Here is a 24,292-nt window from a genome sequence, read left to right as displayed (position 1 = left end):
GGGGGCGGAGGCGTTTCTGGACCAAGAATTGGTTGCGCCAGCGTGACCAGTTCTCACATATGCCTCTGCTTAGGGAAATCCAGAAGAATAATCCTAATGACTATAGGAATTTTCTCCGCATGACGGACCCCGTATTCAACAGTCTGCTGGATCTTCTGTCCCCCTATATCATGAGGCAGGACACTGTGATGCGCCAAGCCATCACGGCCGAGCAGAGGCTTATTGCCACGTTGCGGTACCTGGCGACTGGGAGGAGCCTGCAGGACCTCAAGTTCTCGACAGGCATCTCTCCGCAGGCGCTTGGGGTCATCATACCGGACACGTGTGCTGCCATCATCAAAGTTCTGCACGAGGAGTATATTAAGGTAAGTTCCCTCATTTGAACCTCACAATGTGTCTTTAATAATGTTGTCAACTAACATTTTTTTTTTAGTCCCAGATATGATTTGTGTTTAACTAACGTTCCATTTTCTCCCTATGCATGTTGATATCAGCTTTTACATGTTCTTTTTATTTTGGCCTACCTGCATATTTGGATCTTACCCAATATTAACCTGTCCAGCATGCTATCTTCTGGCCCACCCCCACCTTGCCACTTTATATTTTTTGGGTTTTGTTTTCTAAAAACAGTTTAAACAACCCCCACCCCCCCTTAAAAGTGTTTTTGTCCCCATCAGAGGGCTGTGGAGTCTCTTATTAATTAAGTGGGCCTATCTATTTGTGCCCCGAAATTCTCCCTTCAGAATTTGCAAATGCTATTTAAAAAATGTAAAGTTGCACAAGGATGCTTGTAGGATTATGTTTGCAATGTTTATGTGCCAAAGTACTAAATCTCTTTTTTTGTTTGTCCCCACAGCTACCCTCCACACCACAGGAATGGCAGTCTGTGGCTTCCCAATTTGCCGAGCGGTGGGATTTTCCTAACTGAGGTGGAGTAATAGATGGGAAACACGTCCGCATTGTGCCCCCACCCCACTCGGGGTCCTTCTATTATAACTACAAGGGTTATCATAGTATTGTGTTGATGGCGGTGGTGTCGGCACAGTATGAGTTTCTATATGTGGACGTGGGGAAGAACGGCCGGATGTCAGATGGGGGAGTGTTCTCACGGACTGATTTCTATGATCGTCTCCAAACTGGTGGTCTGGCATTGCCACCAGATGAAGATAATGTGGAAGGACTTCCGTTTGTGTTCCTAGCGGACGAGGCTTTCGGGCTTGGACCTCACCTAATGCGGCCTTTTCCCCAGAGGACCCTCACCTTAGAGAGGAAGGTGTTCAATTTTCGGTTGTCCAGGGCTCGGAGGGTAGTCGAGAATGCCTTTGGGATCCTCTCCAACCGGTTCCGCCTGTTCCTGACATCGATACATTTGGCGGAATATAAATTGAACACCATTATATTTGCCTGCTGCATTTTGCACAATTTTCTACGCAGGCATTCCCAGACGTACCTTGCCTCCATGGGCTCTGAGGCAGGACTACCCTCAGAGAACATTCCTGGCCTGGACACTGGTCGCGCTGGCTTGGCCCCCCAATCTGCTCGTGAGGTACGCGACAAATATGTTGAGTACTTCATGGGTCGGGGGGCCATTGCTATGCCAGATCATATTTCTTTCTAATTCGGCCCCCAAAAGAAAGGAATATTCTCACAACTAATAAATAATTAGACCATTGGACTTTATACAGTTGTTTGTCATTACTGCTTTTTCTCTATTTTTCTGTCTTCCAGGTTCACTCCAAAAATAGTGCACTTCTAGTGCCAAATTTACTTATTCAGATGTATTAACTAACCACATTTGCACATTATTCACTCATCTACAAACTGGGTATTCAGTCTAGAAATAAGAAGCCACTCATTTTTCTGCTTTTGATGTCACAACTATTTTTTTTTATTTTAGTCATTTTTCTACAAGAAATGTTTTTTTTTTTGAGAAAATATTGGCCTCGAATTTTTTTATTTTTTTTCTTTATTGACAGTGATTAGCAATAATACAGATCTAAACACAATGTAATAATAATTTCACAGAAACTATACGCCATAATTGTTTGGCTTGTCTCCTATATATCTATCTCTAGATATATATATATATATATATATATATATATATATATATATATATATATATATATATACATTTCTAAACATATATTTTTTATACTTTTGTTCAAAATTCAAGGTTTTATTTATTTTGTTTTTCAATAACCCAGAATAATGTCTGTTTTTTATTTTTGGGTATATTTTTAAATTTAGAAATGTTTGGGTATTGTTTTTCTACTAAAATATTTTTTGCTTTGTATTTGTTTGTGTATATATTTTTTAAAATAATTTTAACACAACCAAAAAATATTATCTTTTTTAAAGATAATTAGTTAACTTATATCTTTAGGTGAGATTTCTTGTTCGTTCTGTGATCTGGAACTGTAAACATTTAGAAACAAAAAAAGATCAACACCAAACCAAAATATAAAAAAAGAACAGCAGTCAGTCATGGATGGTGTGCTTTCACACTGGAACACGCCAAAATTTCAAAATGCACACATTCAGTGAAAAATCGCCAAATGTCATTGGTTAAACAGACAAATGGCCACATGTGCTATCTGACATCATGGGTGATCAATGTCTGTGTTTTGTGGGAGCAAACCCTTCTTCCTCTCAACTACTTGAGGATCGAGGAGGGGTTTGTACCCACAAAGCACAGACAATAGATAGTCTGTGATGGCAGATAGCACATATTGGCACACTGTGCATGCATTTAGAAATGTTGGCGTATTATAAAGTACAAAAAGTAAAAATTGTTTTGTGGGCGGGGGATGGGCGGGGGATGGGCTTTTGTGTTTCAGTCTTTGACACGGCCCATCATGTCAATGATATTTTTGTAATTCTGTTCGATGACTAGCATCCTTTGGCGCATGTTGTCCATTTCCGTGCTGCACTCTGAGATGACATTTCGCACATTCTGCTCCATGACGACCATCCTTTCCCGCATAATGTCCATTTCCGTGCTGCACTCCATTACTTGCTGTACAATTATTGAAGCACTTGCACGTGAAAAATGTGCTACACCATCTTCATCCCCTAAAAACAAACAAATTGGCATTCAAAATATGTAAAGAGTTTCCGGCCTATCTGCATATGTTTGGCCCTATTAATGTTGGGGTGACACTGACCTGATGGCCTGATAATTTCCACATCCCCAATTTCTTCATCTTCTATCACTCCTCCTTCTTCCACCACCTCAGCCTCATCCTCCACGACTCCTCCTTCTTCCACCACCTCCCCCTCATCATCCACGACTCCTCCATCTTCTTCCATAACTCCTTCTTTATCCATCACTACCCCTTCAAAATCAATTCTGCTTCGTCAAGTTCCGCCTCATCTTCACCAAATTCTAAATCCAGAGTTAAGTCTTCCTCCTCTCTTCCTTCCACATCCTCCTCTCTTCCTTCCACATCCTCCTCTCTTCCTTCCACATCCTCCTCTCTTCCTTCCACATCCTCCTCTCTTCCTTCCACAGCCTCCTCCTCCTCAACATGTGGAGGTGTTTGATTTTGGGGGTGTCTGGCCCTCTCTGCCTCCTCCAATTGCTGGCGTCTTCTTTCCCCTATAAGAAATAATAAAAAACAAAAGGTATACTCATCAGCACACTGATATTGGATATCATAAATCGCACACATTGCATAGACGATACATTTATGATGATTTTTGTTTGTTTAGTCTTTCAGCAATCCTCCATTTTTGGCGGAGTTCTAGGCCAAGCTCTGATCCTGCCCCTTTTTTGCAAAGAAGTGACACAAATGGATGTCCCCCCAAAACATTAATTCTCGTCGACCCTCCAAATAAATATCCTTTGATTGTTGAGACACAGGTGCTTTGCATTTCCAGATGTTAAAACATCATCTTTATTTGCATTTTGGAGAATGAATCTTGTTTGCCTGTCACATTCACTCAATTTAATTTCAATTTAATTTCTGTGATTTTGCTATTCAACAATGTTTGAAAACAAAGTTTGTGGCCAGTCAGCCATGTCCAGGTGTGTTGTTCCTGGACTCACCTCGCTTTTTTGCAAAACAATGTCATATTACGCGTGTTTACTATTTCACAAAATTTGTTTAAAGTTGTTATTTGACATAAACACAATACAGTATCTACACAGGTTCAAAAGTACAAGCAGGCCAAGGAGGCAGATGTAAAAAACTCCATGTCAACACATTATTGCAGACATTCCCCCCCCCCCCCTTAAATAATATGGACTTACTTTTACGCAGAATTTTGAGGATCTTCTTCATGTGATGTGGCTCCCTCAATTTTAAATCGGACCAACGCTTCCGGAGTTGCTCCTTGGACCTGGTGACACCAAACATTCTCCTCATTCTCCTTGCCACCTTGTCCATTATGTGTGACTTTCTACGGTTCGGTGTTTTGTAGGGCCCACATTCACCATCATAATCCTTCCTCCTCATGATGTAAACCAACTCCACCATTTCTTCGAACGCCATATTAGTGGCTTTATATCTTTTAGGCCTGGATCGGGACGGTCCTGCCTCTGTCCCTTCACTTGCACCATGAGAGCTCCGTGCCCGCTCGTGTGACATCGCCATCTTTCCTTCCCACAGAGATTAGGGGCGTGGAAACGAGGAAATGTCCCGTCAGGGGCGGAGATGAGGGCGGGGATTCTTGCATATGCGGAGTGTCGCGAATGCCAACAACGTATTGACGTAGGTTACACGGAGAATATTCGCGCGATTCCAGAACCTACACAGTTAACGCCATATTTACTTTTTCAATTGATTAGGGGCATGGCAAAGGTGACGAGGGCGGCGTTTCATACATACGCGGAGTGGATAAAAGGCGCTTGACGTGATTACGTAAGTTACGTGTTCATTCATCGAGCGTAACAAACGAGGATTTGGAGAGAGGCAGGTAAGAAATTTAAACATGGGATCAGCAGCGGGCTATAAAATGTAGAGCCATGGGATGGGGGTTTGGTCTGTTGGTTGCACAGTTTAATTAAGCTATTATGTCTCTTGGATACCAGAATGTGATTTTCGTACCCAAATGCTTTTGGAGACATCACAAAATAGAGATGGCCAAAATGCTGTGACTCATTAGTAATTATGTAGGGTGTATTCAGATCAGGCCAAGTATTGTTCTGTGTTGGTTGGACAGAGGTCATTAGGAAGTTTCTTTCAGGTAATCAATGCTGAGGGGCAGGATATCTACACATGCAATAGTGCCTTGATGAATGCTGTCATTTGTAATAATTGTGTATGGTTGTACATTTCTATTATTTCCTGCAATGTAACCAAAGGGGCGGCATGTTTTTCAAAAATGTTAGCTACAACCAACCAATGGGGCCGAGCTGGCCAGCATTTTGGAAACAAGAGACACTGTGTTTGTATTTCTATATAGGTCCTAATTTTTTAACAACAGATTCTATCAATGTAAATGCTGAGCATTTTTTAAATCATGTTTTTGGTTTCTTGTTATTTTTGTAATCTAGAATAAAATCAGAAGAATCAAGATTTACCAATGGATCTCCTGCAGACCCAAGAGATTATCCAGCACTTGCTGGATAAATTTAGGGAAATGCCCATCCTGTGGGATTCAAAGCAGCCCACCTACCACAACAAGGACGTACGAGCGGCAGCACTTGAACAGCTAGCAGCATACATGAGGACATGGGTGCCAGAATGCAGTGCCAACATGGTGAAGGATAAACTTGCCAACCTCAGGGGCACATATAGGAGAGCGTACAAAGCTCACCAAAAGCAGCTAAGATCTGGAGCAGCAGCAAGACCACCAAAGGAACCCAAGCTGTGGTATTACAGCCAGATGTAATTTTTGCGGGATCAACTGGAAGGCAGGCCATCAATGTCAAGTCTGAATCCCAACCTTCCCTCCACGCTACCTTCCAGCGGGACTTCCCCAGATCACAACAGCCCTGCAGAGTCGGATGAAGAGGGCCTGGCTGACAGAGAGGCAGATCTGCGCCTCTACGATGATGAGGTATAGTAGTTTCATAACTAGTTATGGACTAATATTAATTATTGTTTGATTCTTGACTTGATATTGGTTAATAAAATACAAGCTGGGAAGCAAAAATGAAAAGTGGTGGGCAAACAAATAGGTGTCAGGGATGACAAGTGCAGGGGTCAGAGGGTAAGTCTGTTTTCAAGTTTAAATTCAATGCAAAAAATAAGATTCAAGCATGAAAATGTGAGTGATTATATTTCGAAATATATTACAACATGTCCCTTTTTTTTACACAGGAAGAAGAGACCAGCCAGGAGGTGGCAGATCCTCTCCTCACTGACAGCCAGGCCGAAGGGGTCAGTGGCTGGGCCCAGTGGCGTTGAGCAGCTCCCCAGGACAAGCACCACCAGCCAGGCTCCTCCCCTTTATATTAGGCCACCAGGCCGTAAGAAGAAATTGGGGGCAGTGGAGGAAGCCAGCCTCCAAATGATTAAGGAGGCGAGTGCCATCATGAGGGCCCCCCTCAACCCCACTGAGGCCTACAGTGCCTCCGTGGCACATGATCTGAATAAAGGCACGGAGGAGCAGAGGCAATTGGCCAAGGGCATCATCAACCAGGCCCTTTGGTGGATGCAGAGGGAGCTGCTGACCCCAGACAATGGGCTATGTGACCCGGCCCGGCTTGCTGAACATCATACTCCTGCTGCCACATCATCCCCACCTGCAAGGGCCCAGGGAAGACCCGCTGTAAGGCAGCCTGGAAGGAAGGTTGCAAGGAAGAGGAGACGTTGATGCCCTGCCTTCCATTTGATCCCCCACAAATGGCATCTTGTTTGGACTACCACAGCTTGGGTTCCTTTGGTTATGTGCTGCTGCTTCAGATTTTAGTTTGTGTGCCTCCCGAGGTTGGCTAGTTTAGCCTTCACCATGTTTGACAATGCAAGTTTGCATGTATTTTGCTAGCTGTTCAAGTGCTGCCATTCTGTTTTTGTTCCTTTTTATCATTTGCTAAAATAAAAGCCTTTTTCTTGAATTTAAAAACGTGCCTATTGTTTGGAATACTGTGGGTATTATTTTAGGCATAAAACATTACAAACCAATAAAATGTTTCATCTAAAATATTCACTAACTCATGTGGGGGGGGGGGGCATTTGGTGTGCCAACATGGTAGACAATTTAAACAACCTTCAAAATAATCCAGGGAAATATACAAACAAATGCAAAATCATAACAATTTGCTAATAAAAATTTCAAAATGGTGACATAACTATAAACACATAAATAAAGTGGGAAAGATAAACATTAAACATTAAAAGCAAAAAAATATACATGTGGAGGACCACTAAAAATATGATACGTCGGGCCAATAAAAGATTGCTAAAATCTTACTACATCACAGCTAACAAATGTCACTTTTCAGTATGGAACAACTCAGTTGAAATAACATGAGCTAAATAACTGATTATTTCTAGCAAGAGAAGAATGAATAAAACGACGGCATCAAGTGTTGTTTATTGTGTGGTTTGCTTCAGTGTTCTATTGCTAGAATTTATCTTTCTAGTGACGAATGTGCCATATCCCAAACAAACGTGAGTTTTACCTGAACGAGCGCTCCCGTGGCCTCATTTAGTCTGAGCATGCGCAGGGTTTTTGTACGTTGGTTTTTGTACTCACCACCAAACATGTCCGTTCGGACAGGATTTGAGCGGACGGTTTTAAAACAAGTTTGCAAATAAATGTCTGCTGAAAAACGGCCCGGCGGGCAAATGTACGGTGAAATTCTGTACGCTCGTAACTACACACGACCAAACATGTCTGCTGAAACTGGTCCGCGGGCCAGTTTCAGCAGACATGTTTGGTCGTGAGTATGGGGCCTAAGACTTGCTGTGCATGGGATTATCAGGACGCTAATAACAAGTCAGATGAAATGAATACAAACATTTATTAACTGGACCATAATTATTAAAATCCACATGGTTTCGAAAGATGTTCTCCTTCTTGGCTCCCCAAAGTTTTCTTCCACTCCTTGCTTTCTTATTTCTATCTCTGATGGGGATTCCATCATATTGTAGCAATACTTTGATTAAAACAAATATACAAAAATTGCACTCACTTGATAAAAAATAAGCAGGTATACAAATACAGAACCTGAAAGCACAGTCACAGCGTGCACTCCACAGGCTAAATGTGATGTCACTGGAACCAAAGCCAGAAACTCCGCCCAATGCATTTTGCCCATTCTTGTAGCATCCTCAGGAAAGGATGTGTCTGGCCTTGGCTACCCTATAGGTCCGTATGAATCTCCAAAGCATAAGGACCAACTAATTAGGCCCAAGATGCAGGTGCACAGCATTACATCGGAGGGAATTGCTTAGTCCAGTAAATATCTCAGGCCGGGGTGAACATTCAAGAGATACACAAAGATTTTTTTTTTTTAAAGTATATCGAAGGTAGATCCAGAGTCACCCTAGAGCAAAAGAGAACAAGGGTGGCCATAGGTGTAGTCTCGATTGCAAAAGGAAAAAGAAGTAGGGGATAGAAGAGACCAGACACAGGAGAGAAAAGAAAGAGAAAGAAAGGAAGGAGAGTGGAGAGGGGAAGGGGGAGTCCTGCAGGAGGGGAAAGTGACAAGACCGTTCTCAGGAGAGGCCCAGACTGCTCAGGTGCAAAATAGGAAGTGCATAGGTCCACCAAGGTGACCATACTTTAAGGAATTTAGAGTAGGAGTCATTTAATATACTCTTTAGCATAGTAAATGGGACAGAGGGCCCCTTCGAAGCTCTGGCTATAGCCCGCTTGGCCTGTAATAAACAAATAAGTTGCCATTTTCTGTTGGTATAAAAACAAGCCCTGAATCAGGCAGTGCAACAAGGCAAATTTTTCATCTCTGCGAACTGGTATATGAAATAAGGAATGTAGGAGGTCAAACACCCTTTACCGAAACCCTGTGAGGCGAGGACAAGCCCACCAAGTGTGTATTACTGGCCACATCCTCTAAAACACCAGTCATTATAGGATGGGTTCATGTTCGCTATCTGGGCTGGGACCCAGTACCACCATAGGAGGACTTTGTATGCAGCTTTCAAAGTAGCCATGTTGAAGGAACATTTAGCCACAGAGGACCAAGCCCTGTTCCAGTCCTCCGGGTCAATAGAGGTCTCCAAGTCTTGTTCCGACCGCAACTTATAGGACGCGGCCCCGGGCAAGTCCAATAGCGTTTACAGAAGAGTCGATTTTCGAGATCGAGGCACCAGGGGTACGGAGACAAAGGAGTTCAAATTTTTTTTTTTTATAAAGTTAAAAACAGAATTGCATCTCAACGAGGAGAACCAATGGCTTAGTTGAATATAGTGATAGAATTCCAACAAGGGTGCCTCATGGGTGCAAGGCAAGGAGGGAAGAATACGCGATGTGAGGAAATGTCAGACCTCTGTAAAGCCATTGGAAGACCATCAAGAGAGGAAGCTTGGGTGATCGAAACTCAGCGAGAACAGGGGATTATTAAAAAGGGGGAGGAGAGGCAGGAAAGGGGACCGGAGGTTAACCGAGTAGCGGTCAGAGTCCCAAAGTTTAAAACTATGGCGCATAAGCTGGCTGAGCAGGGGGGAAGGGGGCGCAGTTTGAATGGAAGCCACAGTAGGGGGATAGGGGCGCTGTTAGGGAGTTCGATAAGCACCCACAACGGAATATCAGAGGTAGCCTGATAGTACTTGGCTAAATAAGGTACCCCTATTCCTCCTCACATTCTATGTCTGTAAAGGGTGGAATGTGACACCTGAGGGCACTGGAAATCCCAGATGAAGGATAGGACCTTGTTCTGCAATAAACATAGTAAAAAGGAAGGGGCATGGACCAGCAGGGTATGACAATAAAATAACTTTGGGGAGGATGGTTATCTTGACCGCATGGATGCGGCCATTCCAGGATGAAGAGGGGAAGCTCCAGGATTGCATGAGGGGCATAAGGGATCGTAGCAAGGGATAGTAATCAGGTCCAAAAAAGGAGTAATGGGGAGTCAACTTGACGCTGAGGTAATTCAGGGAGGAGTTCCAACGATACGGGAAAAGAAGCTTGCAGCTGGGCAACCAGAGAGGGTGGAAAGGTAATGTTCAAGGCAGTGGTCTTGTGAGGATTAACCAGAGAAGGTTGAGAAACGGGAGAGTAAGAATTGAAGATAAGGGAGGGTGGTCAGAGGATTGGTCACGGTCAGGAGGGCATCGTTGGGCAAAAAGGCTGACTTTGTGATGGATGCCAACATACGGGATACCAGAGATATTAGGATCATCTCTAAGTGCAATGGCCTATCTATTTACCATAGCTCTACCATAGCTCTCAACTGTCCCTGGTTTTGAGGGTAGGTGCAGCAGGTGGAAACAGATTACTTAGTTGGTTGCAGAGTATATTGGGAGGCAACTGTGGTTGCTGTGGGTGAAGGAGAGGAAGATAGGCTGGTATGTAGCCACATAAATGGGTGGTTGGGAGCTGACAGATGCTGAGTACAACAAACTTGACCAGGCCTGTAATAATGATTGCACAAAATCTGATTTGCACACTGCTTGTCTGACCAGAGACTGCACTGAATCAATACATTCCATAAGTACCTGTTAGGGACAAGCTGAGTATTGCTCAAAGAAACAGGCAGAGTCATCTTCCAATAGCCAAACTAAAGACTCCTCCTGAGCTGCACTAAAAGGGGGCGTATAATCATCCCCTCCACTAGAGGCATTAGACAGGGCCAACTCTGCACAAATCTGAATGAGTGGCTGAACGTCCTCAAACACAAAACTGCCCTGATCAACGAAAACGTGAGTCAGGCGCATACATTCTAAGGACTGCTTTCCAGTGTGCTCTCTCAACGTCTGATAGCAAAAATCTCTGTCATCTGTTGCCAAGAGCGAAAAATACAAAATCTCTTCCAGATGCATCTTGCAGTAAATGAGCAAGTGCTCAGACCTAATTCCCAGGTGCAGCTGATCTGATTGTATGGCTTCAGAATTCTGTCAGGGATGTCATATACAGGCATCTAGCACGGATGATCAGATTGATAGGCTGCACCATAAAGGAATCAGGAAACAGATGGATAAGTGAAATAAATATGTTTATTAACCACTTAACCCCCGGACCAATATGCAGCTAAAGGACCAAAGGTGTTTTTACAATTTGGCACTGCGCTGCTTTAACTGGTAATTGCGCGGTCATGCAATGTTGTACCGAAACAAAACGTGCGTCCTTTTCTTCCCACAAATAGAGCTTTCTTTTGATGGTATTTGATTTTTATTTTTTGCGATATAAACGGAAAAAGACCGAAAATTTTGAAAAAAAATAATTTTTCTTATAACAAAAAGTAAAAAATATCGAATAAACTAAATTTTAGTCAAACATTTAGGCCAAAATGTATTAAGACACATGTCTTTAGTAAAAAAAATCGCAATAAGCGTATATTTATTTGTTTTTGCAAAAGTTATAGCGTCTACAAACTAGGGTACATTTTCTGGAAATTACACAGCTTTTATTTTATGACTGCCTATCTCATTTCTTGAGGTGCTAAAATGGCAGGGCAGTACAAAACACCCCCAATGACCCCATTTTGGAAAGTAGACACCCCAAGTGATTGAATAATGACAAAAAAAAAAAAAAAAGAATTTACAAAAAGTTGTCACTAAATGATATATTGCTCACACATGCCATGGTTATATGTGGAATTGCACCCCAAAATACATTCTGCTGCTTCTCCTGAGTACGGGGATACCACATGTTTGGGACTTTTTGGGAGCCTAGCCGCGTATGGGGCCCCAAAAACCAAGCACCGCCTTTAGCATTTCTAAGGGCGCAAATTTTTGATTTCACTCCTCACTACCTATTACAGTTTCGATGGCCATAAAATGCCAAAATAGCACAATACCCCCCCAATGACCCCATTTTGGAAAGTAGACACCCCAAGCTATTTGCTGAGAGGCATGTTAAGTCCATGGAATATTTTATATTTTGACACAAGTTGCGGGAATATGACAAACGTTTTTTTTTTTGCACAAAATTGTCACTAAATGATATATTGCTCACACATGCCATTGTTATATGTGGAATTGCACCCCAAAATACATTCTGCTGCTTCTCCTGAGTACGGGGATACCACATGTGATCGCAGGGATCAGGCCTGTCTCTGCGAACGCTGCAGTTATGTGTGTTGTGTTGTGTTTTTGAAGTGACAGTGATCGATCGATACTGAACTTGGGTGGGTTGGGCTGGGCGGAGGGGCAAAACGCAGGTGCTAGCGGGTATCTGGGCTGATTCCGCTAACAATGCGTTTGGGTACCCTAAACTGCTGGGTATGCTAGTATAGATCTGATTAAATCAGGTATCGATCCGTTCAGATACTATACCACTAAGGGGGGTGTATGCTTTGCGTGTGGGTGTAAGCATTACTGGCACTAACCTAACGCTGCCTGGGGCGACGCAGACCCTGACTGACGCTAAAATTTAATTGATATCACCCGCCGGGCGATCAGGGGGTTAAACCTTTATTGGGTTATATATACGGCGGGTGCCCTGATGCTATAAACAGCAAACTAACTAACCAGCGTCAACCGTAACACTTATACGGTGATCACTGGTGAAAGGGTTAACTAGGGGGCAATCAGGGGGTTAAAACCTTTATTAGGTAATATATGGGGGTACCTGACGCTTTCTAAAAACCTAAAATAACTAAATAACTAACTGGCTAACCTGCGTCACCAGTGACACTTATACGGTGATCACTGGTAAAAGGGTTAACTAGTTAACTAGGGCGTGATCAAGGGGTTAAACCTTTATATGGGGGGGGGGGGGTAGGGGGCTACCCTGGACCTAAAGGGGCCTAAAGCTAACTGCCCTAACACTTTTTTCTGTCACAAATTACACTAAATGCAGTGATCAGAAAATAAATGATCACTGCAATCAGTGACACTGTGACAGGGGGCTGGGGGGGGTGATCGGGGGGGGGGGGGATTTGTGTGCCTGTGTGTACTGGTGTTAGTGGTCTGTTGGTGCAACTTACTGTGAGATGTCTTCTCTCCTCAAGCGCCGGTCGAAAAGACCGACGCAAGCAGAGATGACATCACTTCCCCCTGCCTGTGTTTACACTTACACAGGCAGGGCGAGCAGAGGAGGAAGCTGATTCGCTGGTAGCGATCGCGAGGGGGTGGCTAGAAATGAATAGCCACCCCCTCATCCCGGATCGCTCCCAGAGGCTTACCGACCGCCGCAAGTACCGAGGGGGGTCCGATCGGACCCCCGACCCACATCTAGGCAGGCACGTACAGGTACGTTGATCTGCCTGTCCGTGCCATTCTGCCGACGTATATGTACATGCGGCGGTCGTTAAGTGGTTAAGGATAAACCATCAACAACAAGTGAAAAAGCACAAGAACACGGAAACCCTAAACACATCCATCTAACTAGCTAAGTATGCAAGGAACAACCAGGGATAACAGATAAAGGGGGACTGGAAACAGGTACCAGGGGATAGGTCTAGGACAAGTTTGTGGAACAGTAGTTTGCCTGCAGGAACCATCTTGTCTCCTGGCAAGTCCTTCCTGACAGATTCTATTTTGTTGTATATTGATTATATTTGATTTATCTATCAAAAAGTGTTTCCCAGTGCTAAACCTTTCATTCAATTTCTAAATTGCTGCATTTGTAAATTTTAAAAGCCAATGTAAAAAAATAGTAGTGTTAAAAAAAGCACTTTTTAAGTTTAAATAATATTTTTTTATAACTCCCTTTGAAGGGGGCGTGGCAGGGTGTATGTCATATGCCTGCATACTTTTGCTAATAAATGTCCCTCGTTCCTATCTCAAAAAGGTGAGAAATATGATTTACTGCTGGTGTACCAGGCCAGACTATAACATAACGGGCCTCTATATTGCTACATTTTGTTTTGACAAATAAACCTGTGAGAATTCCTGCTCTGGTTGATGAGCGGTTCCATGGCTCCTCTTCACCACACCGGCTGCAATGGAGGTGTCTTCCCAGGCCGATTGATCCCTGTTACATTCCTTATCATTTGGCTGTTTACTAAAGTATTACTAAACCCAGGACTCATTCACTATATATGGTTTCCCGAAATACAAAGAACATGGGAATGCAATGATTTTAGTAAATATAAACTGCTTGTGACTTTTATCAGTTCCTGGTGAAGCTTGAACGAATGAAAAACTATGAATGGCGCCCTGTGGAATCAGTGAATAAACATAGTAACATAATATAAGCTGCCCCTTTAATAGTGAACAAGTCACTGAAATCTGCAAACAATATATTAAAGTTTGAGGCGCGAGTGATGTTCAGTAAAACATATACAATTAATTGCAAATATAAATATACATAGTATAGCAAGATAGAAAGTCCATATGTGATGAATCCCAACACCAAAATGTGATACTCAAAAAATAAACTTCTAGTTCTTCACCACGAGTGCTCAATAGATGGGTGGGCTCTCACCAGAAAATGATGACCCCTTTTTACAGGAGGGTCAAACAGCGCTTCTGCAATATCAATTGATTCCACTGACAGCAGGGTTCCACTCTACTGGGGCTGGACAGCGGGCTGCCTTAGTTGACCTTTCAAGTTAGACCCCTTTCACACTGGGGCGTTTTTCGGGCGTTTTTTAGGCGCTTTGGCGTTTAAAAAAAGCCTGTAAAGCGCCTGAAAGAAGCCTCATCTGCAATCCCAATGTGAAAGCCCAAGTGCTTTCAGAGGCCTTTCACACTGCCAGCGCCCGAAAAACGCTGGTAAAGCGCTGCTAAGACCCCTTTCACACTGAGGCGCTTTTCAGGCGCTTTGGCGTTAAAAAAAGCTTCCTCAATGGGAAGGGGGCTTTAGGAGCAGTGTATTAACCGCTCCTAAAGCGCTGCAAAGAAGCTGCATGCAGGACTTTTTTTGACGCCCTGCCAGCTCAGCGCCTCAGTGTGAAAGCACTCAGGCTTTCACATTGGGATTGCAGATGCAGCTTCTTTCAGGCGCTTTTTTTAACGCCAAGACCACTTTCACACTGGGGTGTTTTTCAGGCGCTTTAGTGTGAAAGCACTCGAGCTTTCACATTGGGATTGCAGATGCAGCTTCTTTCAGGCGTTTTACAGGCGCTTTTTTTAACGCTAAAGCGCTTGAAAAATGCCCCAGTGTGAAAGGGCCCTTAAAGACAGCCCGGAGCTAGGACCAAGGGGACTCGGTGGAGGGCCCACATGACTCAGTGAACAGGGCACAAATTAACCATTGGCTACTCAGGGGGCGGGGGGCGGAGAGAGGAGTTGATAAAATGGTAAGTCCCCGCCCCCAGGGCAAGCAGAGCACGCAGGAAAGTTCCCACCCACCCTCCCCTGTTGTTGATGTTCCTTTTCGGTGGTTTGAGTTGTATGTCAGTGTTGTGGTGTTGCGTGTTGTTTGTGTTTGCTTGTTTTTCCGTAGGTTTGCAAGGGATTGTCGTGGCAGCGGCGAGGTTTGGTCTCTGCGGGTGAAGGAGGAGCCGTGTTAAAATAAATGTTTGAAGACCTGTCGGTGACAGGGGATATGATGATGCCCAGAGAACGGAGGTTACCTGGGGAATGAGTATGGAGCACTGCGGTCGGGAGGGTCTTTGAGCCAGCATCGGCTTGAGGCCTGTCAGAAGGGCACGAGGGACCACAGTGCAATAGAGAAGTTATATGGCTATATGTATATATGTTTATATATACAGTTAGTGTTTTACAGTTAGAGGCTTTTGCCTGCGGAGACCAACGTCAGTTCAGTTAGTATGACAGGTGTGTTTACGTTAAAAATGTTAAATTATTATTACCTTTAATAAAACAGGCTGCTACGGCCTATTATTTACCCAACAAAATGGTGTGGTCTCCATGTTAATGGGGAAGAAGGTTGGGGGTTGGTTATGGGTAAATTAAGTTTGGTTAGTAGTACATCCAGTGGCGGTGCGTCCGTAGGGACGCAGGAGCGCCGCCCCCTCTGGCTCGCTCACAGCCAGTAAAATATACAGATTCATACACTGTATGAATCTGTATATTTTCGCCGCTGCCGCCCACTATTCAGCTGGCCGGATGTTGAGCGCCGGTCAGCTGAATAGCGGCAGCTGACTGGCTGTGTGGAAGTGCCTATCAGGGCCAGCGGCCCTGATAGGCTGTCCGAGTACAGCCCTGAGGCTGTAGTCGGCTTCCAGAAGCTCATCCTCGGGACGTACCGGCCGTACGCCCAAGGATAAGACTGACAGGCGTCTCAGCCAATCAGGTAACCTGATTGGCTGAAGCGTCATCGAGGGCGGGACGAGGGACATCGAGGGACGTAGAAGCCATAAAGGTAAGTGCCAGGGGGGGGGGTACTGGGCATGGTGGCTACAAGTGGGGGCATAGTGGCTACAAGTGGGGGCACAGTGGCTACAAGTGGGGGCACAGTGGTGACAATTGGGGGCACAGTGGCGACAATTGGGGGCACAGTGGTGACAATTGGGGGCACAGTGGTGACAATTGGGGGCACAGTGGCAACAATTGGGGGCACAGTGGTGACAATTGGGGGCACAGTGGCTGTGTTTAATGGCATAGTGGTGACAATTGATGGCACAGTAGCTGCGTTTGATGGTATGGCACAGTGGCTGTGTTTTGATGGCATGGCACAGTGGCTGCGTTTTGATGGCACGGTGGCTGCGTTTTGATGGCATGGCACAGTGGCTGCGTTTTGATGGCACAGTGGCTGCGTTTTGATGGCACGGTGGCTGCGTTTTGATGGCATGGCACAGTGGCTGCGTTTTGATGGCACAGTGGTTGCGTTTTGATGGCACAGTGACTGCATTTGATGGCATGGCACAGTGGTGACAATTGATAGGTACAGTGAGGCTGCAATTGTTTTTTTTTTTTTTTTCGTTTGCGTCCCCCCAAAAATTTTGAGCACCAGCCGCCACTGAGTACATCTGTTATACTAGAGTCATGAGCAGGTGTTTGGTTACTAACATGCTGGGCAGTCCTAAATCTAGTGTACTTTAACTATGCATTTTGCTCATCATTTGCTTGATTACATCCTAATGCTGCGTACACCACCCTTTTTTCATGACAAGAAAATTTAATTTTTTTAATTGGTTGTTAAAAACGATCGTGTGTAGGCTCCAGAGCATTTTTCTCGACGAGAAAAATGGGCATTAAAAATTTAGATCCTGCTCTATTTTTTCTCGTCGTTTTCCATGGTGTCGATTTTCTCGTCGTGAAAAACGGTCGTGTGTAGGCTTTAACGATGGGGAAAAAAACGCGCATGCTCAGAAGCGAGTTATGAGAAGGGAAATTTGCATAATCAGCCCAAAGGGTGGCGCCATTCGAATGGAACTTCCCCTTTACAGTGCCGTCATACGCGTTGTACGTCACCGCGCTTTGCTTAAACATTTTTTATCTCGATCGTGTGTATGCAAGGCAGGCTTGAGAGGAATCACGTCGAGAAAAATGTTGTTTTTCCATGACATGAAAAACGGTCGCGTGTACGCGGCATAAGACCTAAATCTAGAACAGTAGTCAAGCAACACAGCTAAAGTCTGCACCATCCATTGGCCAGCTGGGAGAAACATGCTCATCTAAAGGGTTGCCACTTGCCAGGGATGTGTTCTTTCACTGAGACTAATCACTTGTCATCACTTATTCTCAGTGCATCTGAATGTATGACTAGAAAGGGAGAGATTGAGATAGTAGAATGGAATGTAGACACAGACATTCATGCAGTGGAATAACGTCTTTACAGGATGTCGCCAATTTACAAGCAGACCTCAATGCTCTGTCTAATTGACGACTAAGTGGCAGAGGAGGTTTAATGTTAATAAATGTAAAGTTATGCACTTGGGGGCTAAGGATATGCATGCATCATACATACTAGGAGGTGTACAACTGGGGGGATCCGTAGTGTAGAAGGATCTGGGGGTTTTAGTTGATCATAAGCTCAATAATGGCATGCAATGCCAATCTGCAGTTTCCAAAGCGAGCAAAGTCCTTTCTTGTATTAAGAGAGGTATGGACTACAGGTATGGACTCCAGAGAGAGAGATATAATGTTTCCCCTGTACAAATCATTAGTAAGACCTCATCTGGCATATGCAGTCCAATTTTGGTCACCAGTTCTCAAAAAGGATATTGGGGAACTGGAGAAAGTGCAGAGAAGGGCAACCAAACTGATAAGAGGAATGGAGGAGCTCAGCTATGAGGAAAGATTAGAAGAACTAAATGTATTCACTCTTGAGAAGAGGAGAATTAGGGGGGATATGATCCACATGTACAAATATATAATGGGTCCATATAGTGAACTTGGTGTTGAGTTATTCACTTTACGGTCAACACTGAGGACAAGGTGGCACTCTTTACGTCTAGAGGAAAAGAGATTTCATCTCCAAATACGGAAAGGTTTCTTCACAGTAAGAGCTGTGAAAATGTGGAACAGACTTCCTCCAGAGGTGGTTCTGGGCAGCTCAGTAGATTGCTTTAAGAAAGGCCTGGATACTTTCCTAAATGTACATAATATAACTGAGTACTAAGATTTGTAGGTAAAATTGATCCAGGGTAAATCCGATTGCCTCTCGGGGGATCAGGAAGGAATTTTTTCCCCTGCTGTAGCAAATTGGATCAGGCTCTGCTGGGGTTTTTGCCTTCCTCTGGATCAACTGTGGGTATGGAGTTGGGTGTATGGGATTGTACTGTGTTTTTTATTTTGTTTGTTTATTTATTTTAATTTTTTTTTTGTGGTTGGACTGGATGGACTTGTGTCTTTGTGGAGACTAAATGTTCACAGAATTTAAAACAAACAGGGTGAGAAGGGTGAATCAACTGAAAATTGAAACGTGAAGCGTACAGTATATGTATATTTAGCTTTCATACTTTAGATACACTTTAAGCATGAAAACTATCTTATGCCGCGTACACACAACCGTTTTTCGGGATGTAAAAAATTATATATTTTTTAAATGTCATTAAAAACATCGTGTGTGGGCTCCAGAGCATTTTTCACGGCGTAAAAAATGGCCATTAAAAATTTAGAACATGCTCTAAATTTTCATGTCGTTTTTAACGTCGTAAAAATGGTCGTGTGTGGGCTTTAACGACGTGAAAAAAACGTGCATTCTCAGAAGCAAGTTATGAGACGGGAGCGCTCGTTCTGGTAAAACTAGCATTCGTAATGGAGATAGCACATTCATCACGCTGTAACACACTGAAAAGCGCGAATCGTCTTTTACTAACACAAAATCAGCAAAAGCACCCCCAAGGGTGGCGCCATCCGAATGGAACTTTGCCTTTATAGTGCCGTTGTACGTGTTGTACCTCACCACGCTTTGCTAGGGCATTTTTTTTTCACGATTGTGTGTAGACAAGGCCGGTTTAACAATAATCAGGTTGAAAAAAACATCGTTTTTTCTAGACCAATAAAAATGGTCATGTGAACGCGGCATAAGATGCAATCAGTATGTCAAATAATCAGATTGTGTCTGGACACTTTTAGTTTTCAGAAAACACAATTTTTTGTATCAAGTATAAAGATAAGGTGAACAAGTGTTGACAAAGAAATATATGCTGCATGATTGATTATCTGTTATAAGATGGCAAGATTAAAAGTGAACTTGTATTATGATCAGAATAATGCATCTGTCACAGCTCTGTGTTATGTAACCATTTACTTTTTGGTTCAATCGTACTGCCACCCTTCAATCAATGGATTATTATTATTATTATGTTTTGCAGCGAGACAAATTGAATGCTGTGAAAATTGATGAGAACAAATGTAGCAAAACTGAACCAGCTGTTGAAATAGAAAAGACAGCAGTTGTCCTCACTTTGAAAAACGAAGTCGGAGGTTTATTACAAGATTTAAAAATTTTTAAGGTAAGTTTTCAAATCCTATTTTTATTCATTTCATTTGAAGAAAAAAAAAAAAGTTAAAGCTCAGTCATGCAATAAACACCTTTGATTATAGGAAATTGCTAGTTATGCATTTTCTCCTTTCTGAAAGGTATTTTATTTAGAAATGTATGCTGTTATTAGGGTCTATTATTGTGGTTTACCAGCAACTATTGGAACACTTTACAGTAAGTGGACACAGTGACGGATGAATATTAGAATGTAAAAAGAATGTTTCCATGCCTGCTGTGTTACAAAACAATAAGAAAAAGAGCTGTAGCTTATGGCTCGTAATAAACTTACAGATATTTAGTGCAACAGATGCTATGGAATGATATCTAGAAGATGGTTCTGGATTTATTATGGGAGTCCAACTCAAAAGTGGCAATTGTGTACAATTTGTTGTTAGTTGTTGTGTCATGTATTTCACTTAAAGCAGAACTTGTGTCAAAAATATGGGAGCAGGAAGTTTTCTTATTACAGAAGAGACATTAATATACAGGATTTATAAAGTGTGAACAGTTTGCACAGCGCTTTACAAAATAAAGGGAGACAGTACAGTTACAATACAGTTCAATACAAGAGGGTTAGTAAGGCCCTGCTCCTCAATCAGCTTACAAATTGAAGGAAGACACAAGTCATACAAAAGGCATTGACCACTTGACCTCCTGAAGATTTACTGCCCTTCATGACTAGGCCATTTTTTGCGATACGGCACTGCACGACAATTGCACGGTCGTGCGACACTGTACCCAAATAAAATGTATGTCCTTTTCTCTCATAAATACAGCTTTATTCTGGTGGTATTTGATCACCTCTGCATTTTTTTTTTTTATGCTATAAAAAAAAATCAAATTTCCTTATAAATTTAGGTCAATATGTATTTTGCTACACATGTTTGGTAAAAAAAATCCTGAAGTGGTTAACTGTGTGGGGATGAGTTATTAGAGAAAATAAAATTCAGTTGTTAGCGAGAGGCGGGATATTTTGAGGTGGGGTCGGTGGTGTAACTCGGGGCAGAAGACTGAACTAAGATATCAGCGATAGCCGATAAGTCAGCTTGCGGACATTGCGGGCCAGATCCACAGATCTTTCAAATTTCCCACGTCGTATCTTTAGTTTGAATCCTCAAACCAAGAAACGACGGCTTTTTGGTAAGATCCGACAGGTGTACGTCTTCGTACGCCTTTGGATCTTAGATGCAATACTTCGGTGCCCGCTGGGTGGAGTTTGCGTCGTTTTCCGCGTCGGGTATGCAAATTAGCAATTTGCGACGATCCACGAACGTACGCGTGGCCGTCGCATTTTTTAACGTTTTCTGTAGTCGGCTTTTTCTGGCGTATAGTTAAAGCTGGTATTTTGCGGCGTATAAATAGACTTGCCATGTTAAGTATGGCCGTTGTTCCCGCGTCGAAATTTGAATTTTGTTTTTTCAACAGACAGCACCTCAGTGCAGAGTAAAAACCAACAGCCTACACCAGTCTTGGAGTACATCAGGACTAACTATTAGAGAGTTCGATACTCCCAGAAGTGTCAGTTTAAGCAGAATCTTGAGGTGGCAATCTCTCTTCCTTAAAGTGGTGTGTGGAGGTACAGGAAGCAGAGACGAGTATTTACTATGGGCCAGATTCACATACATTTCCGCAACGCAGCGGGGGCGTAACGTAATCCATTTACGTTACACCACCGCAATTTTGCAGCGTAAGTGCCTGATTCACAAAGCACTTACCTGTAAACTTGCGGCGGTGTAACGTAAATGCGCTCGGCGCAAGCCCGCCCAATTTAATTCCCGCGCCGAGCGTACTGCGCATGCTCCGTCCGGTAAATTACCCGACGTGCATTGCGCTAAATGACGTCGCAAGGACGTCATTGGTTTCGGCATTAACGTAAATGGCATCCAGCGCCATTCACGGATGACTTACGCAAACGACGTGATGTTTTAAATTTCGACGCGGGAACGACGGCAATACTTAACATGGCTTAGAACACCTAGGGCTCAGCCCTAATTTTACGACACGTATCTCGACGGAAACTACGTAAAGTTAGAGCGACGGGTAACGCGGACGTTCGGGGATCGCCGGAACTAGTAATTTGCATATTCTACGCCGACCGCAATGGCCTCGCCACCTAGCGGTCGGCATAGAATTGCATCCTAAGATCCGACAGTGTAAGTCAATTACACCTGTCGGATCTTAGGGCTAGCTATGCGTAACTGATTCTATGAATCAGCTGCATAGTTAGGACGGGCGGATCACAGAGATACGACGGCGTATCAGGAGATACGCCGTCGTATCTCTTTTGTGAATCTGGCCCCATCTTCTTTACAGGGATATCTTGTTCATGCTTTGATTTTAGTGACAGTTTCTTTATCACTGTGGTCCTCATGAACAATAGAAGACAGACTTAATGAAAATTTACTGTAAATGTTTTTGTTGCCTCAAAGTTCTTCTGGGGTAACATCCACTTATATGTACCTGTAGATATAGAAATAAATAAATGTAATGTGTTTAGATAACTGCTTTGTACAGCATTGTATACAAGGTTTAGATCTGTTTATGGTATAGACTATTGATTTTCCAATACCTCTCAGTGTTTCTGTTGCCTGAGGCCTATCATTTAGAAGATGGATATGAGTGGATTTTTTAGGAGAACGGAACAAAAATTGTAAAATGCCCTTAAATGTTAGAAGAGCCGTATTTGTGGCTGTCTAATTAAAAGCATTGCCTTAGTGCGACCCTTTTCGGGCAGTGCCATTAATTCAGAGCACTTAAAGCCTAATGTGGACCGTGTGGTTGGATCTAACATTAACGTAAATGAGTTTCCAGTCAGAACAGAACTTACTGAATATCTTGTCACACTGAATCTCTATAACCTGTCACCAACCAAAGAGGCCTTAATATATTTGTGAACGCAGGGCTCTTAAACCATATAGAAAATAGCATTTTGGAGACTATAGTTGTTTTCTCCCAAAGAAAAAGAAAAAAGAAAAAGCTATTTATTCAATGTTAATGCTTTAATTGGTGTGACCACACTGGTTCCCTTGCTGCTTTTCTCTCATAGCGGGAGGCATGTCTATAGCAAGTGAGCAGGGAGAACATTACATCACACAGTGTGGAGGTAAGATCCCAATCTGGCTGCAGTGGTTGTGGGACGTGGTTGCCATGTGCCAGCACAGTGTCCTGTATCTCCAAAAAGGATACTTCCATTTGCAATGCAAACTGACCATGCCAGCATGGAGTTGCTTACATGTTTGCATCATTCGTTGCCCAGAGAGGCAGTCAGTCCATCCCCCACACCGTTAGAAAGCACCTCCTAGGGACACACTTAACCCTTTGATCACCCCTGGTGTAAATCCCTTGGTGTCATTAGTACAGTAACAGTGCATATTTTTAGCACTCATCACTGTAATAATGTCACTGGTTCGCAAAAAAGTGTCAAAAGTGTCAGTTAGGTGTCCAATTTGTCTGCCGCAATGTTGCAGCCCCACTAAACATCGCAGATCGACGCCATTACTAGTAAAATAAAATAAAAAAAAATTGCCATAAAAATATCCCATAGTTTGTAGAGGCGATAACTTTTGTGCAAAACCAATCAATATACGTTAACACAAATATGTAGCAGAATACATATTGGTCTAAATTAATAAAGAAATACGATTTTTTACTTTTTTTATTGGTTATGTCTTATAGCAGAAAGTAAAACAATTTTTTTCAGAATTGTCGCTCATTTTGTACTTAGCACAAAAATTTAAAACCACAGAGGTGATGAAATACCGCCAAAAGAAAGCTCTATTTGTGGGGAAAAAAAGGAAATCAATTGTATTTGGGTACAGCGTCGCACGACCGCGCAATTGTCACTTAAACTAACCCAGTGCCATATCGCAAAAAATGGCCTGGTCATGAAGGCTGGGGCTGAATTGGTTAAAGCACTACAACTCTCAGGGCCAGCTGGTGCTGTTAATTTGGTAGCAAATGCCCTTTACAGGCAGGGACTGCGGGCCCCTTGTTTGTGTAGCAAAGTCCTAGTGCCCAGCGGTCCTTCTGTGGCTACTGAGCACCACCTCTTCAGGGACTGCCAGCCCACCTGAACACTGTCTAAACAATTTTTCCTACACTGGCAAAAACCTATTCTAGCACACTAGTGGGTGTTTCACCGACATACTGTATAGACCACCCCCCCAAAAAAAAGAAGATATCTTAGGTTAACATGCACTGTAAAACTGCAGGTAAACATATAAAGACATAAATTAAACATATATATTAAAGTGATTCTAAAGAAAAAAAGAAAACGTGTTATACTTACCTGCTTTGTTTGCTCAATGGTTTTGAGAAGCCCTCCCACTGCTGAGTGCCCCCATAACAAGCGGCTTGCTATGGGGGCACTCGTGCATGTTCACTCCAGAGCCCCGCTCTGTGTGTCCAATGACACACAGAACAGGGCTCAGCT

The 24,292-nt window shown here is 43.2% G+C and overlaps 1 protein-coding gene across 2 annotated transcripts in view; it reads left to right on the top strand.

Moving 5' to 3' along the window:
• TPH2 (tryptophan hydroxylase 2) overlaps window positions 1-24,292 on the top strand; it is a 335,484-nt gene that overhangs the window by 35,511 nt on the left and 275,681 nt on the right. For both annotated transcript variants that reach the window (XM_040343986.1, XM_040343985.1), the window contains exon 2: window positions 19,691-19,831. In XM_040343986.1, coding sequence (XP_040199920.1) covers window positions 19,691-19,831 — 141 coding nt within the window. The remainder of the gene's footprint in view (window positions 1-19,690; window positions 19,832-24,292) is intronic.

This window comes from Rana temporaria, chromosome 3 (assembly GCF_905171775.1).
Source record: "Rana temporaria chromosome 3, aRanTem1.1, whole genome shotgun sequence".
Lineage (NCBI taxonomy): Eukaryota > Metazoa > Chordata > Amphibia > Anura > Ranidae > Rana > Rana temporaria.
This window is presented reverse-complemented; position numbering and strand designations above follow the sequence as displayed.